The sequence below is a fragment of the Bos indicus x Bos taurus genome, chromosome 29 (assembly GCF_003369695.1).
Source record: "Bos indicus x Bos taurus breed Angus x Brahman F1 hybrid chromosome 29, Bos_hybrid_MaternalHap_v2.0, whole genome shotgun sequence".
Lineage (NCBI taxonomy): Eukaryota > Metazoa > Chordata > Mammalia > Artiodactyla > Bovidae > Bos > Bos indicus x Bos taurus.
Genome location: NC_040104.1, coordinates 26,317,870 through 26,333,855, shown reverse-complemented (window position 1 = coordinate 26,333,855; position 15,986 = coordinate 26,317,870). Strand labels below are relative to the sequence as shown.

Genomic DNA, 15,986 nt, shown 5'->3' with positions numbered 1-15,986 from the left:
TCCACCCTCCTCAGCAATGCCTGGGGTTCTAGATCTTTCCCTCTATTCTTCCTCCATCTATCATTTACCTGGCCTGTGCCCATAAAAAGTCAATTTAAGGTGTTAATGGCCAATAATGGCTTTCAGTGTTAATATGTCCACACATTAAAATAAGTCTCTCATGCCCCAACCTAGTGGTCTAATGATCCAAAAGGGTAAGTTACTTTAGCCCCATGACACAGACACTAGGGGGGAAATGACAGTGGAGGCCAAGTTGGAGGAAGAGATGTGAGTAGCATGGAGCCGCCCTTCCATCACACTGCCCTGCCAGACGCTGGCTCCAGAGGCCTGCACAGGGCTTCTGTGTGGACTTTGGCTGCTGAAAAATGGAAGTCTGTCTCTTATTTCTCTCCCTCATACACATGGATTCACTGACACTGCCTTCAGCAACATCTCAGGGCAAGCTTGGGGCCGCACGCAGAGAGAGGCACATCTGGCAGGCTTCGGGTAGAGGTAATTATTTTTCTCTATAATTAACTCCTCTTACTCATAACTAGTAACAGCAAGGCTGTGGTCCGAAGGAAGAGTCCTTGCTTTCCAGATCAACCCTGAGCTGAGTGTGGCTGCCTGAATCACTGCAGCTGGCTCTCCTTCAAGTACGCTGAGCCAAGGCAGAGCCTGGGTTATGCGGCTGGGATACTTCTGGACAACAAAACGCACACAAGACTTAAAAAGCCCACAGCAGCAGAGGCATGCCCTGCAGCTTCCTCCCTAGACCTATACTTCCCAAAATCTGAAGGTACAAGGAACCAGAGAATATCTAGGCTACCTCTGCCACCGACTATCTGAAACCCAGAGAGGGTAAGCGACCCGTGTAAGGTCCTACAGCATTCAGGAACAGGATCTGCGGACCAGAAATCTGGAGATGGCTTTGCCCTTGAGTGACCTCATTTACTGGTTTCTGAGGTTTACTTGTCTGTTTTTGGTAAAGCCTTCTGGTATATTTAGAATGGTTTCCTAAAGCCCTCATTCAATCTACACAGGCACAAGCCGGGACTAAGCAAGCACACAGAGTGTGTTTGAGAAGAATGTGACTTCACCCCAACCTAAAGGACAGATAGGAGTGAAATCACATGATGGAATGACAACTGGGCATATTCTAGCCAACAAAGCAAACAAGAGCCTCTGCTGTCACACTTGGGCATCACACATATATATATAATGTACATATTCAGCTTCATACTAATCAAAGCACTCTCACTTATACTACTGTTTGAAGTGATCCTCAACATTACAGAGAATGTGTAGGTAATATTCCCAGTAGGGCAGGAATTTCCACCCCTAATGAACGCAGGAGTAAACTACGGTCCAGAGGGGTTAAGAGATGTGGTCAAGCACACACAGGTAGTCAGGAGTGGAGAGAGAACACGAATCTGGCCATCGCACTCTAGATCCCCCTCTGCTACTGGGGGCTGTGGAAGGAGTCAGTGAGATGAGATGCGGTTCTCGTGGCTACTGGGCCACCCTCTCAACCAGCTAAGAAAGCATAACTGAGACCACACTGATGAAGGTTCATGTAAGAGAGCCCAGCTATGGCCAAGGAAAAGTGTAAAGTAGGATTGAACAGAAAAAACAGAGGGCTCAGAGTTCAGGAGTTCAGGACCTAGTAGTCTGGGCTGCAGAAAGTCCCCAAGTCACTTCTGTTCAATTTTGCCATAAACAAAACAGGGTTGAAATGGCCCACGGGGAGAAGGGTAAAACAAAACACACAACTGTTACAGTAGCTACCACTGACTGAGTACTTACTAAAAACCCCTTTCAAAGTCATTCTACCAAATGCCTTCCAGGATTTATGTCACCTCATCTTCATGTCAGTCCTTTGAAGTAGGTACAATTATTTTCCACATTTTAGTGAACAGGAAATAGGCTGACCAAAGCAAGTCCCTTACCTAAAGTCACTGTGCTAACAGTGGAGGTACCAGGACTTGAATCCAAGTGTAACTCAGGGGCGAGAAGCACAGGAGAGCTGCAATACAGGATTTATTTACTAATAAGTGGCTTTGTCTCTGTGGGCTCCAGATAAACTGGTTTAGACTGCACCAGTTCTTAGGGATGATTGGTAAAGTTCTGGATTTTTTTTTACTCCAAAGACATTCATTTGAAAAATGCCTCAAGCCTCTCTCTAAAGTTCGCTATTAAAGCTGACTTGAAGATTGCATAATGTGCCTGATGGAAATTAATTTACCTGAAATAACTTTGAAAGGTTGCACCTGGGCCATGCTTGTACTCATCTACATATTTATAACTTTTATTTCCTTCAAAAGGCAAAGTGTTAATTAAATCCTACAAAAACCTCACACAAGGACTTGTGCTAATTCTTCCTAAATTTCTATTAATATTTGCTTTCTGGCATATGATATACCTAACTGCCTCTTATGAGGAGGTTCTATTTGGTTCAAACATGAGATATGAATTTTTTTCCCAGATGTTTCTGCAACACCAGGAGTTTATATATTCAAGAGGTGGGGAAAAAGTCTTCAGCCAGTGGAATTAAAAACACCTAACTGCATGAGCCCTATTTTGCTTTTGTAATTTAACAGCTTTGGAAGAAATATAATCAATCTGATATCAAATTTCCCAAAATAGACATCGACAACAGCCCCTACTCCTTCTCCCTGAATTTGACTTTACCTCTGCATGTGAGTTCCACGTCACCATGAATCATCAGGGTTTACAAAAGTCTAGACACTGCTTGTGGGCAAGCCCTTTTTATCAATGTCACTTTAACATCCCAGATATCCCACAGTTGTGCTGCCTGACAGCAGCTTGATTCCAGATGGAATAAATAAAAGCCATCTGATGATGACACTGTAATGGTCCTGGACCTTTTATGAGATGAAGTGCGCTTGTTTGGACAAGCTGCAGGACGGAACACTGTTCACTCAGCTACATACAGGACAGAGCAGATGAAGAGGGCACACTCCAGACTCGAGTCATCATCAGGAGGGTGGGGAAATGCTTCGTGGCCATGCTCTGCTCGCCCACTCAGCAGAAAAAAGTTCAAGACAAACGACCTACTCCTTCACCTTAGGATCAACATGCCCTCCTCTATGCTCTGAGTGGTTAAAGCACTGATTTCTAGCTCTTAAATCCAGCAAAACATTCTCAGTGACTCAGGCTCCACTCCTCCTTAATCCACCATCCCAGTGGGTTCCCATATATGGATTTACAGACTAGTTAGTGTCTGATCCCTGGATGCCACTGGATGCAAACGATACAATCAGAGTGGAGAGAACGAAGGAAGATCAACCAGGGGGCAAGTGCTCTGTAACTAAACTCTAAAACTTTTGTTAAAAAGAACCCTGGGCAGAGCAGAGACCAACGTCCTGCATTTCTCCCCCTCTGGACTTATTTAGGCATTTCCTCAACAACCACAACTTCATTTGTTCTACCTGGAGGACGCTGGGCACATTCTCCCACTCTCACAGGGGCTAGGAGCAGAGGGATGCGCCTATGACTCCCCTCTCCATTCTGTCGCTGGCAAAGAAGGTACAGCCAGGGCTAGGGCTCTCAGCCTCGTTTGGCCCTCCTCTGGCTGGGGACTTTCAGCTGCCAGGACATCAATGCTGAAGCTGAGTGTTCAGGCTACGACAGGTACTAGCAGTATTGGATTAACATTTATAAATATATATTCTTGTTTAACTCTCAGAATTTCAGGACCCAGGTACTCCTAATTTTTATCAGTGAAAATACAAAGACACAGAGAGGTGAAGTTAATTTGTCCAAGATCATATACCTAAGAAGTAGTGGAGCTGGAATTCAAACCCCAGTAGTATTACCCCATGTCCTTAACCATGTTCATCACTGGTAAGACACCAGGGATGATAAGACACAAGTATATTATCAACTTCACCTTTGCTTTTTGGGAGGCGGGTGGGGGGACGTGCCTGACATTTTGGCTGCTGACTCCCCTAACTCACACCTTGCCTGAAGGAAGAAGAAAAATGATTTGAAGTAGGAAGATGGCTGATGAAGGTGCCCACAGTAGTTTTCTCCCCCAAATTCTGATTAAATCGAACAAAACATAAAAATCCTACCCCAAATATTCCCAGTTAGCAAGCAAAGAAGGAAAAGGGCAAAACTGAATGCAACAAACTTAAAAAAAAAAAACTGGTGCTTGAGAAAAGAGATAGAAGATTCTGGAGAGAAGTGGAGAAGTATGGCAGCCCACAGCTCCCCAAAGTGATCCAGGTGCGTCGGCACAGAAAAATGAACTTTCTTGTAACTGGTGTTGCCAAGATGGTGCGCCAGCAGCTGAGCCAGAGCCTCACAGTGGAACTCAGTCAACTCTAGGGCTCACCAGGGTTTTGTCAGCAGCCTCTTCCCTAAAGACCTGCAAGGTTAACTGAGAGTCAGACCCTACTGTTCAGATCTCCCCAGCTCAAGTGGGTGACTTGGAAACTCAGGTGGGTGGGCTCTTGCATTGACGACGCGAATTCAGCCTAGAGGACCGCTAACCACTCTGCACGCCAGGAAAGAGGGTGAACCTCCTGGCTTGCTTACCTTCCTCAAACCCATCCCGGAATGAGCCTGAGCGGCTCATGGTTCTGCTCTTCTCGTCCAGGGACATGGAGCTGTTGCGGAAGCGGGTGTCGGTGTACGGGTCATACTGCCCATCGGCATTGGAGAGGCTGTGGGTCCTCAGCATGGTCGGGTTGGACAAGCTCATCTGGGTGACGGTGGTGGGACTCGCTGCAAGGAAAGGAGTCAGTCAAAAGGTTGGAGGCTCATGTCCCTAAAGGGGATGGAGAGGAGGCTGCTGACGATCGGCCATCTCTGGCCCCGTCAACTCCTCTCCCTTTGTCTGTTTTCTCAAAGGTAGTCACATCAGCATTTGAGAAACACACTTAGAGCTAAAAATAAGGGAGGAAAGGTGGGTCAGTTCCAAAGCAAGGCTCCGGGCCCCAGCTTTCCCACTTGGCACGTTCAGACAAGCTAGTGTCACCTCCCAGCCATGAGCTAATTACTCTCTGGGCTCATCTGGAACAATTCTCTCTAAAGCCAAAAGCCCAAAATAGTTCAGCTGGGCTTTTGATCAGATGGGAAGCATTTGTGCATGACAAGAAACTCTTGCTTCAAAGAGTTACAGCTGAGAAAAGAACAACAGGAACACAGGTCTCACTGTCTCTGATGGGGAGATTTCATAGTGGTGCCTGCAGAGCTTCAGTGCAAAGGGGGTGCATGTACTTTAGCTGAAACTGGCTTTCTTATTAAACTCCTGTCCACTCAGTAATGTAAAATAGTTTAGAAGTGCATTCGGTTCATTAAAAATGAAGAGTTAAGCCTTCCTTGATTAGAAGTCCTTAAAGACTGAGTTTCTTATTCACAATAATCAGAAAAGGCTGCCTCTCTGAAGAATGAGATGAGACTGGAAAAAAATACTTCCCTCTGTATCCATCTTGGAAGGCTCAGCTCTCATCCTGCCACCTCCATGTAACCTTCTTCAGTCATTCAAGCCAGGACTAGTCCTTCCTTTCTCTCTGTATAATACTTGCTATTAGATCACATTCAGTTTTTACATGATTTCACATAAAACTTTGTGAACTATTCTCATTTACCTGTTGATGAGTCTGTGTGGGTGTCTGCCTTTCTAAAAAATCATCCGTTGACATGCCAGCAGGGACTGTGTTACAAATTCTTTTCCTTTCCTCATTGTGCCAGTCAAAGCCTTATGTCACCAGTAGGCACTTCCAAGAATACTCATTCAATCAAAACTTGATCTTTATTTCCGGTTTAATAAAGCAAGGAGGATGACCAAATATGGGATATGCTGTGGAACGTACTTCTTCAGAGATATTAGAATACATGCTTTTCATTCCATGGATAGTCTGCCCTACCTACATCAACCATGTAGAGAAAATAACTGGTAGAGAAGCAAGAAACCTTTCTCTTTCCTTTTGGTATCAATTGCCTGTAATCAAACTTCACTGCTGAGGGCTGATCAGATACTGAGAGCTACATGACCACATGTCTCTCAAAATGCAAGATAACCTCTTCCCCAAGGTGCCGATCAGCATCGTTAAATGCCAAGTGGCTACTCACCCAGCTGAGAAAAGTTGAATCTTGTTCCAGAAGGAGAAGTTACACTGGAGCCAGAGGAGAAAGGGGAGTTGGCGGTGGTGTCCTGCAAGCCTCCTGCAGAGTGGGACCGTAACCATTCTTTTGCGTCTTCTTGTGTGCGGAGCTGGGAGGTGGGGGTGTACCTGGACAGACAGAAATCAGGCTGGGATTAACTAGGAACAGCGTTCATGAGAATGAGCGTCCTGGAGCGGATAATAAACATATAAAAAGAAAATGGATAGCCAAACATGTAAGAAGAAAGTCTGAGGTTTGAAAAATCAGATGGCTACACATTCTGCAACTCACAGATTTTCTCCAAACCTTTCTGGCTACTTGGCTGTCTTTGGGGTAAACGGCAGTTCCTAAAGGGAACTACATAAAGGGGACGAGATTGGTAAATGCTCAAAGAGCCATCCCTGGGCGTATCTGTAACATGTTGATTCATGACGATGTCATTTCAAAGCCCCCACCTTGACAGGACTGAGGCAATGAAACCAGCTGCTGTCAGAGCTTTGAGGAAGTTTTAATTAGATAGCTCCTGGCATCTGCATTCTGAAGCGCAAATAAGCGGCCATGAATCACAGAGAATCAGAAAGCAGACACGGAGCAGAAGGTGTGAGACCAACATTGACAGCAGCGGCTGTAATCTGGCAGAAAAGCGTCTTCAGAAGGGGACCCCAAATCACTGGGTCTCACACGAGGCCCACCTCCTCGTTGCTTCTGAAACGAATTTGGTCATGATTTACTGAATGTCTCCAACACGCCGGGTGCCTTCAGAGACATTATCTCGCTGAAGCCTGAGACTCGCCCAGCAAAGCAGGTGCTATTATTCCCGTTTTACCGAGGTGTCAATCCATATGCGCCTGGTCCCCAAACCCATGCTCTCTTCATTATGCCCACAGGCAGCATCTCAAATGTCCAAAGTGCCCAAGTGACCAGAGTGCTCTGGACTTATAGACAGATTCTGGTGGGATGACTACCGGATATGTGTGTATACAGAGTGGGTGAGCCAAAAAGGGAGCCCCAGTGAGAATTCAGAATATAGACATGGTTGTTCCTTAATGTTTTTACTAGATTGGACTTTCCAGGTCCCATTAATTGGCTGAGGATACCATGTCACATATCTCCATTCTGAGTTAAGAAAAAAAAAAAAAAAAAAACAAACAATTTTTAAAAGCTAGAGTTACATAATTTTATAGGATAGATCTGCTCCGGAAATATACGCAGGATTATGAAATGCTAATATTCAGAAGTGAGCTTCCACATGAAGCAACAGTGGGGCATCAAGGTCAAACTCACGTGAAGAGTGGATATGATTTAAACACTAGCCCGAGTGCCAACAAGTAGCTCTCACAGGCATGATGAAAACTGTTAAATACAACAGGCCTTGCCAGCTTCCCCCTCGAAGGCCACAGGCTGAACCTTCCTCCCTCGGGAGGCCTGCTGGGGAGTTTACAATACTTCTTAGGTTCTTAGATTTGGCTGCACTTGGAGCTCCTGTTGAAAGGAAGCATTGATACCTACCTTCCATTACTGGTCAAAACGCTCTCAGCCTTAAGAGCTGCTGGATATTAACTACCGACATACATGACAGCAATGAAACATTTCATTCCAACTTCCATGTTTCGCGAAAGCTCTTAATGCTTAGTGCGGGGTGAAGCTGATGCTACAAAGAACGAGGTGCGTAGAGAGCGAGAGAAATGACAGCTGCAACCACATGACATTAAGATCACGGGACAGGCGGTGGGACTGAAGTTCTTCTGGGTGGTAAAGTGAGGTGAACGGCGTGAGCAGTGGTGACTTATAGCATCTTGTTACACCAGGACCAGAGTCAAAAATGAGCCATCACTTATAGTGAATGAGAGGACACTCCCTCTTGGAAAGAAAGTCTTTTCTTTCTTTACATTAAAAAAAAGATCACCCCATATCTTGTGGAGCATTGAAAACTGGCCTGGTTTTTTATTAGAATATTCAGACAAGTGCAAAGCATTTGTCCTTAGCAACTTTCTATGGGCCAAAAAGTCAGAAATCCTCAAACTGCAGGTGGGGAGGGAGGGGAATATTTCTCTCCTTTGCTCATGTCCTGGCTGACAAATCAACATGCTACAAGTCATATCCTTTCTCTCAGAAGACAGCCCGTGGATGGAATGGTCATGGCGAAGTGATCAGCGATTAAACCCACTGGCCCCAGAAGTAGCAGTAACTGCTCTCCGGGTATGCTCAGGGATGGTTGTCATGAGATGGTTTGACCACAGTAAGCCCGAAAGAGCACAGCCCCTGCTCAAGCAAAAGAAGCCAACAAATGGAGAGATGAGAACAAGAGGGTTGCAGGGAGAGCCATAGTCCACAGGGTCCTGCCGCATGGGCCAAAGCGGGGGCCCCCAGCCCACCCGCACCCTGATCAGCCATGAGCGAGTCACACAGCCAAGCCCCAGAGCCACAGCAGATGGCACGGATGCAAGGAGGAAACACAGATACCTGAGTCCTTTTTTAGGCAAAGTGTTCCTATCAAGGTGCGGGTCACTGTAGGAAAGTTAAAACAAACGTGAGAACCTCGGAGAAGCACAGGGAGGGCAGGCAGCGTGAGGTGGGAAAGGCTCAGGGGGGCCAAGAGATCTGGAGGAAGAGACTCACTTCACCGGGGAGAAGTCCACTGCATGCAACACAGCCACAGCGACAAAGGAAACCGAGGCCCGTGCTCACACCTGGGCGCCTCCAACCCCGGCACCAGGGGGCCCGAGCCACTCGGCCCCGACTGCTCCTTCCTTTTCCACAGGTTCAGAGCCGAACCCAGGGGCTGCCCCCACCTTGAAGCAGTGCCCACGCCTTCCTCGGCCCGTCGCCCATCGGTACCGCCAGCGCTTAGGGCTCCCTGCACCCGTAACCACTCTGGCCCACCCCCAGATGCCTCCGGTGATGACTTCAAGTGAAAGAAGGGACTTGGATGGTTTCAAGAGGCCAGCAGTCTGCATATTTGGAATTCATCTGTAACAAGTGGATTCCGGATCCCTCTCAGTTTTCGAGGCCCTCATTGGGTGGAGCTAGAAGCTGAGCCTTGGGCAGAGTTGGGGCATGTTACAACTTGCTGGCTGACAAAGTCACAGCATTCGGATTTCCAAAGACGGAGGTTTAAAGGCTTGGTCTCTGAGTCCGAACAGAGCAACGTTCGGATTTCCAAAGACCGAGGTTTAAAAGGCTTGGTCTCTGAGTCCGACCAAAGCAACGTTTTTGCTATTGACATGGTGAAGAGGGTTTTCGCTAATTTTTTTTTCCCCTAGCATGAAACAACATCTGCTTATTATGTTTGGCCAAGCCATGGCTCCCCCACAAATTCAAAGTCAATAATCCATCTCTGAGGCCCACCCACAGGGCAGCTGGGGGCCAACAGCACTCCCCATGTTCTTCTTATCTTTACAGAAAATGGGCACCCAGAACACAACAGCCCGCGAGACACAGAGCCAAACTGCAGCAAAGGCCTTGGAGAGGGCAAAGAGCCAGCTGCGTGGGGAGAAGGGGCAGAGGGGAGACAAAGGTGAGGGCCAAGCCGCGTGGTGGGTGGTAGATCATGTCTGGGCCTGGAAGGGGAAGGGAGGGAGGCAAAAGGGCAGGAAGCCAGGGAGCAAGGAGCATGCCACGGGGTAGGCTGACATGCCAGTGAGAGCTTTTGCCGCCCCTTTCCAGGTGGCAGGTTTGAGGTTCCTTCCCAAGCTGGGAGAAGAGGGGCCGGCCCCAGTGCACCTCTTCCCGAGCTCTGTGGACAGCGGAACTCACCCTCACGGGCATGTCTCAGGTTGGGGGTTGGGTCACAGAGTACAGCGGGGCCACGAACACAAGCGGAAGCCACAGGCCAACAGCCTCACACAAAACATCCGGCTCGACACAGGGTGGGGCAGAGGATGCTAGAGGCTCGGTGGGGTCCCCGGCCTACGATGTCATTACCTGTCCTGTTTCCGGGGCAGAGTACTTCTGCAGAACTTAGGGCTAGCGGCAGGGGAAGAGAGAGGGCTAGAAGGCCAGGCAGGTGGAAAACAAGAGAAGCAGCATTAGATCGGAAGGAAGGGGGCAGGGCGTCACACACAATGACCAGAACATTTTCCTCATTCCCAGGGCTGATACTGGCTTTCTTCCCCATGTGGAGAAGGCAGATATGTTATCACTGCTACAGTGAGATTCGAAGCTCTGGGGAAGACTCTGGGTGCGTAATTTCCTATCACTCTGCCCAGCAGCCCTGTGGTAGGAGGGTGTTTGCCACGTCGACTCAGCTGCTTAAGGAGCACCCCACCACACACTCCATGGATGCAGCCGCCACTGATTCAGCCCGCACCATTCCAAGGGCAGGGAAAGAAGCAGGTGATGAACAAACAGGATAAAAAGGAAGGATCTCGCAGGTGGAATGCCATTTTAAAACGGAAGCATGAAATCTGCCCCCAGGAGACTTGCAGCAACTCCACGCACTGAGAGTAACCACAGTGAGAAAGATAACAGGAAGCAGAGCCCAGCTTACTCCAACCCAAACTGGCTTCCCCCTGGAGAGACAGCAGTGATCCGAAAGAGAGAAATCGCCCAGCAAAGGTAAACAACACCTGGGCTTCCTAACATAATGTCTGGACTCTCGGAGGGGAGTCTTTCGGGGAGATAAAGGCAGCCAAACGCACAGCACCAACCTTTCCGACAGTGTGGTCTTCACACTGTTGGTTCTGACAAAGGGGGTGAGGGCGTCGTCCTTGGAGGCAGCGATGAGGCCGGTGGAGGAGTTGTGACTCAGCGCCCCTCCGCTGCCCAGGGAGATGTCAATGGACTCGCAGCTGGTGTGGAGGCTGCTGACCGACTGGAAGCCCAGGCCGTCCTTGCTCACGGCCGAGGAGCTGCTGGCGTTCGTGCCCCAGGTGAGGCTGTTGGAGGGACCCGAGTGGGCAGAGCTGGGGCTGGAGGCCAGGGGGGACTGGGTGCTGTCCACGTTCTTACTGTAGAGAGGGCTGCTGCTCCCGCTGCTCAGGACACCGCTGCCCGAGGGGGACTCTAAGTTACCCTGCTGGCTCAGGGTGGCATGAGGGTTGGAGATGACCACCGAGTTTTTCATGTTTTCGGCTGTGGCGATGGGCACTTGCTTGGTAGGCTTCCCACCAAAGAGTCTGCGAAGAGACAAAGGGTTGTGTGGGTTGAACACCCAAGGCCAGGGGGCACTGGGCTGTCAAAGTAGAGTGGGGCGCAGGAGCCAGTGAGAGTCCCTGGGGAGGGAGGTGGGGTCCTTCCCAGGGCTGGAGGTGGTCCCCTGGGAAAGATACAACAGGCCAGGTGCTGGCGAAGCAAAGGCTCCACCTTCAAGTTCTAGGCTGCCGCTGAGACCCTGGATCTGAGCGAAAGGGAGACGGGCAGTAATCTTCTACTGGCCTATCCTTCGCTACTTCAAGATCTTGCTTCTCTTTCTTTACATAAATAAAGTAACTAGAAAACTGCCCCTCTCCAGGGAACATCTAGAGGGGAAACCAGTTGTCTTAATCATCTTTGTATCTGTGACCCCAGGTGCAAAGCACGCCCTCATTTATGACAGTTCAGCTCCGAAGGATTTGGTTTTTCTGATCTCTGAGCAAACAGGCAGCATCAGGAACAGGAGTCTAGATCTGGAGGCAACCTGGGCAATGTATCCTCCAGATTCATTCTTGCATGAAAGCCGGGCAAGAAGGAGGTGTCTTTTAGGGCCAGATAGCAAGTGCTGCCCAGTGATATGCACAAAACCTTGAGGGGTTCACAAGATGTCAGACCAGACATGCCAGGTGTGAACGGTGTCTCTGAGACAGACACACAGAAATGCCCTTGCACGTCATCTCCCCCACTGCTCATGACCAAAAGTGTGCTACCAAGGACAGAGGGAATGGCACAAACACTCCCCTTTTCCGTAGGCAGAGAGTTCTCCGGTAGGATGGAGCAACTACCTTAAAGTCAAAGCACAGTCCATGCTCTTATAACAATGGCCTGATTCCATCCGCTAAAACTCTTATGAAACAGGCATCTTGGAAAAGAAATGAAACCCACTACATACTAGACAGGCTGCCTTCTACCCAGCTAGTCAAGTCATGTAAATTTGATCTTCTATCCTCTCCAATGGAGAAGGAAATGGCAACCCACTCCATTATTCTTGCCTGGATGGACAGAGGAGGCTGGCAGGCTACAGTCCATGGGGTCGCAAGAGTTGGACACAATTTAGCAACTAAACCACCACCACCCTCTCTAAATAGTCCTTGTTGTTTAGTTGCTAAATCGTGTCCAGCTCTTTTGCGACCCCATGGACTGTAGCCCGCCACACTCCTTTGCCCCTGTATTTCCCAGGTAAGAATACTGGAGTGGGTTGCCATTTCCTTCTTCAGGGAATCTTCCCACCTCAGGGATCGAACCTGCGTCTTCTGCTTGGCAGGCAGATTTTTTTTTACCACTAAGCCACTGGGAAGCCTAAACAGTCCTTACAGATCTCAATTACTATAGAAAAAAATAAACATCATCCACCCTCACTACAATGTCTCGTGACAGGAGAAGAACACTTTCTGCCTGGTGACAGAGAAAGAAGTATTCTGTTGCAGAACCTTGGCTTTAGACTACTCACATGCCTGCAGTGACAGGGCCCTCACTGCTCTACTCCAAAGGCTAACTGGCTTCACTGCCAAGCACTTCCAGTTGTTACAAAACCAAAATCGAATCCACCTTTTCCTGACTTGTACGCATGGCTCCTAATCCTATTATATGTAACTACACAGAAAAAGTCCAATCTTTTTTCTGCTAGTCCTTCACACCACTTGAAGAGAGCTATCACACTTCACCTAAGACTCCTCTCCTTCATATTCATGCACAATGAGAGAATTCAGAACACCTAATTTAGGAAAAATGTAATTGCTTGGAATGGGCTGCAAGGTGCTCAGTTCAGAGCCTAAGAAGCTGCATGCATTTTCAAGTGTTCTATTACACTAGCCTCAGGGCCTAGTAAAATGCCTTTGTAGCTACTAAAGGAAATCTATAATACCAAAGAGAGAATATTACATATAACACTTGAGGCAAGAAGCAGAGAAAATTTTCATTTACAAGGCAACCTGTTAAAACAACAAAGAACAGCCCAATAGAACCTTCCCCTGAAAAAATAATCATTACTGAAATTCTAATAATCAAGTCTAGACAAAGAACAGTGAACTGCTTCATTATACCCTTCAAGTGGAATGCTTCTTCTGAAGGCTCTGCAAACATTCCTATCCATTCCCAAATATGTACATGTGCACATAAGTTTTATTTTTCCACTGCTAAATTTTCTATCCTCGGGATTTACTCTTTCCTGAAAAGGTAGGATGAACGTGCCCTATGCGGCTGCAGTTCTAAAGATGGCCCACTGTATGTTATAATGTGGCAAAAAGTTGTGTAAACTGAAAGGAAATTCTATTTTTCAGAAACGCTTCTGCTGTTAAGAATTGTTTTTTTTTTTTCTTTTTTGTAAAGGAAGCTAACATTTCAGAGACTAATTTGGAATCATGCATGCAGTATAAAAAAACGTGTGTGGGGGGATACTGGATTATTTGGGGAAAAGATCAGGCTAAGATCACTATCTGGCATAATGATGAGGAATCTGAGTTACAGCTTTAAAAAAAAAAACCCTATTTTCCTTGACCTCCTCTTCTAGATCTAAGGGTGTGTTAGGAACTCTTCTTCGATGGTAACTAACTTTTACTGAGTACTTACTATGGGCTAAATATGGCTACATAGATTAATGGTCACAGGTAGGTATCATCATCCCCATTTTACAGATGAGGAAATGGAGGCAGAAGTATTAAGAGAGGTTACATGGTGGCTACCTAAGGTGGACCTAGGATTCAAACGCAGGATGATGGATTTCAGAGGCTTGTGTTTTTCACACCAACACGGGAAAATACTCAAAGCTGCTGGCAGCATCCGACCAAACAGCTTTATTCGAGGACTGAAGCAGAGAAAACCAGAGTTGGTTTCAGCTAAGAAACAGGAAATTATGAATCCGGGATGCCATTCCACATCACATATTCCAGTTCCACTCAGTGCTGTTCAGCCACTTACCTGCGGAGCGTGGGAGAGGCCACATCAGGGTACTTGGCCCCTGGCTGGAGAGTGGCCTGAGCCACACTGGACACAGGCTGGGGTGCCGGGTTCACCTTCACCGAGTTACAGGAAGCCACGCTCTCGTTGTCGGAAGAGATGCCTTTCTCCTTATCGGTCTGGTTGACCAGACCTGGCAGAGAGCTGCCCAGGGCTGTTTTGGAAGGCTCCCTCAGCTTGGGCACCGGCAGGCCGGCTGACTTGCTGCTGATGTTGGAATCTATGCTGCTGGTACTAGACCTGTTCCCGGCCCCGTTCCGGCTGGTAGACTTGCTGGGCCTGGGCAGACTCCGGTACTGTAAGTTCGTCCGGGAGCTGAGAGACAGATACCCATCGTCCTGATTCTGAGCCCCGTCCATGCTCGTCTTCCGACCAGTGGACCGACCGACAAGCGCGGATGACTTTGGGATTTTGCCCAGTGTGGCTGACCTGCTGGTGACGGTGGCCCCGCTGGCTGTGATCATGGCCAGACCAGCGGCAGAGCCACTCTGCTTCTTGAACCCAAAGCTGTTGGCGTTGGCGGTGGGCGTCCTGGAGCTGCTGGGGAGGGGTTTCTTGGATTCATCACCACTGCTGCGGCCGGCATCTGATGGGGAGCGCTTCACCTGGGCGGCTTTGGGTGACAGCCTTCCTTTCTCAGACACTTTTGCATCGTCTGTTTTTCCTGCGACAGAAATCAGCAAAGTTAGCCTCCATATTAAGAAGCCAGCTCAGTCAACTCAGACTATTTAAAATTCTCCCCTACTCCAAAGAACTACTTTGCTTTCTCCTGGGGAAAGCAGTCCCCTTGGGAGACAGAGGAGAGAGCTTTTTATAAAGATAATCTCATCTACGACTGTCACCATGAGCCTTTAGGAGATGTCAGTGATTTTCCTCATTTGCAAAGCAGTCTACATTTACCCAGAATAAAGCAAAGCCAGCCAATCACTGACACATCTGGGAAGGAGACCTTGTCTTTTACTGACCATTCTCCCTCTATCCATTAAAAAGCTATCCCTAACATTTTCAGTGGGTATCCTGCCTTCCTGCAAAAACTCTGCCCTTGTTTATACACATCCTTAAATCACGGGCAATACTGACTCAGCATATCAACAGCTCATAACCATGTGCCCTTGAATAGTCTTCACTGGGTACCTTAACTCAGAGCCTGACCATGCTTCAACCAATTGAACACGTCTCAGCAGCTGAACCGTCCTCAGATTTTAAGAGGCTCTCATGCTCACAAATTTCCACTTGGAAAAAGGCAAAGATATGAATCTTTCTGAAAGCTGGCTATGAGCAGAGTCCAAACCCTAAGAAGTAATACCTGAACATTTACAGGGACTTGAAAACATCAAGCCCTGCTAGCGTGACTGCTTTCCCGGTTTTGAAACTGACAAGTGCGCATGCGAGAAAGCGCGAGCCTCTGACTCACCGGTTCCGGGGGTCTTGAGCGTGCCTGTCGGGGCAGCCGGCTTCGTCCTTGGCATGGTGATGCCGACCTGAGCCGTCATGCCTCGCCGCCACGAGCCTGTCTGTGAGATGACGGGGTTCTTCTTGCCTGACGTGCTTTTGTCGGACTCATCAGACACGTCAGACGGGTTCCGCCTCCACTTCGACCCGGGCTCCATCTTTATGCCGCTGTCTGAGCCCCCGTCTGACTTCTTGACATCCTCGCTGGACCACAGGGAACTCCTCTCCACCTGTGAGTGTTTCTCGGCGTCAGTCTGTGAAGGAGACCCTCTGAATCAGTCTTTCTCAAACCCCAGGCTAGGGAGCCCCTCACTCCAGAGCAAAAAGGCCCA

General features: G+C 48.3%; 1 protein-coding gene across 11 annotated transcripts in view; it reads right to left on the bottom strand.

Moving 5' to 3' along the window:
- NAV2 (neuron navigator 2) overlaps window positions 1-15,986 on the bottom strand; it is a 796,404-nt gene that overhangs the window by 54,561 nt on the left and 725,857 nt on the right. For 7 of the 11 annotated variants that reach the window (XM_027531913.1, XM_027531909.1, XM_027531911.1 and 4 more), the window contains 7 exons: window positions 15,617-15,908; window positions 14,164-14,866; window positions 10,764-11,231; window positions 10,039-10,104; window positions 8,578-8,622; window positions 6,082-6,242; window positions 4,543-4,731 (listed from right to left, as the gene is read on the bottom strand). In XM_027531913.1, the coding sequence (XP_027387714.1) occupies window positions 4,543-4,731; window positions 6,082-6,242; window positions 8,578-8,622; window positions 10,039-10,104; window positions 10,764-11,231; window positions 14,164-14,866; window positions 15,617-15,908 (1,924 nt within the window). The remainder of the gene's footprint in view (window positions 1-4,542; window positions 4,732-6,081; window positions 6,243-8,577; window positions 8,623-10,038; window positions 10,105-10,763; window positions 11,232-14,163; window positions 14,867-15,616; window positions 15,909-15,986) is intronic. The other 4 variants (XM_027531908.1, XM_027531910.1, XM_027531912.1 and 1 more) reach the window with 3 other exon arrangements.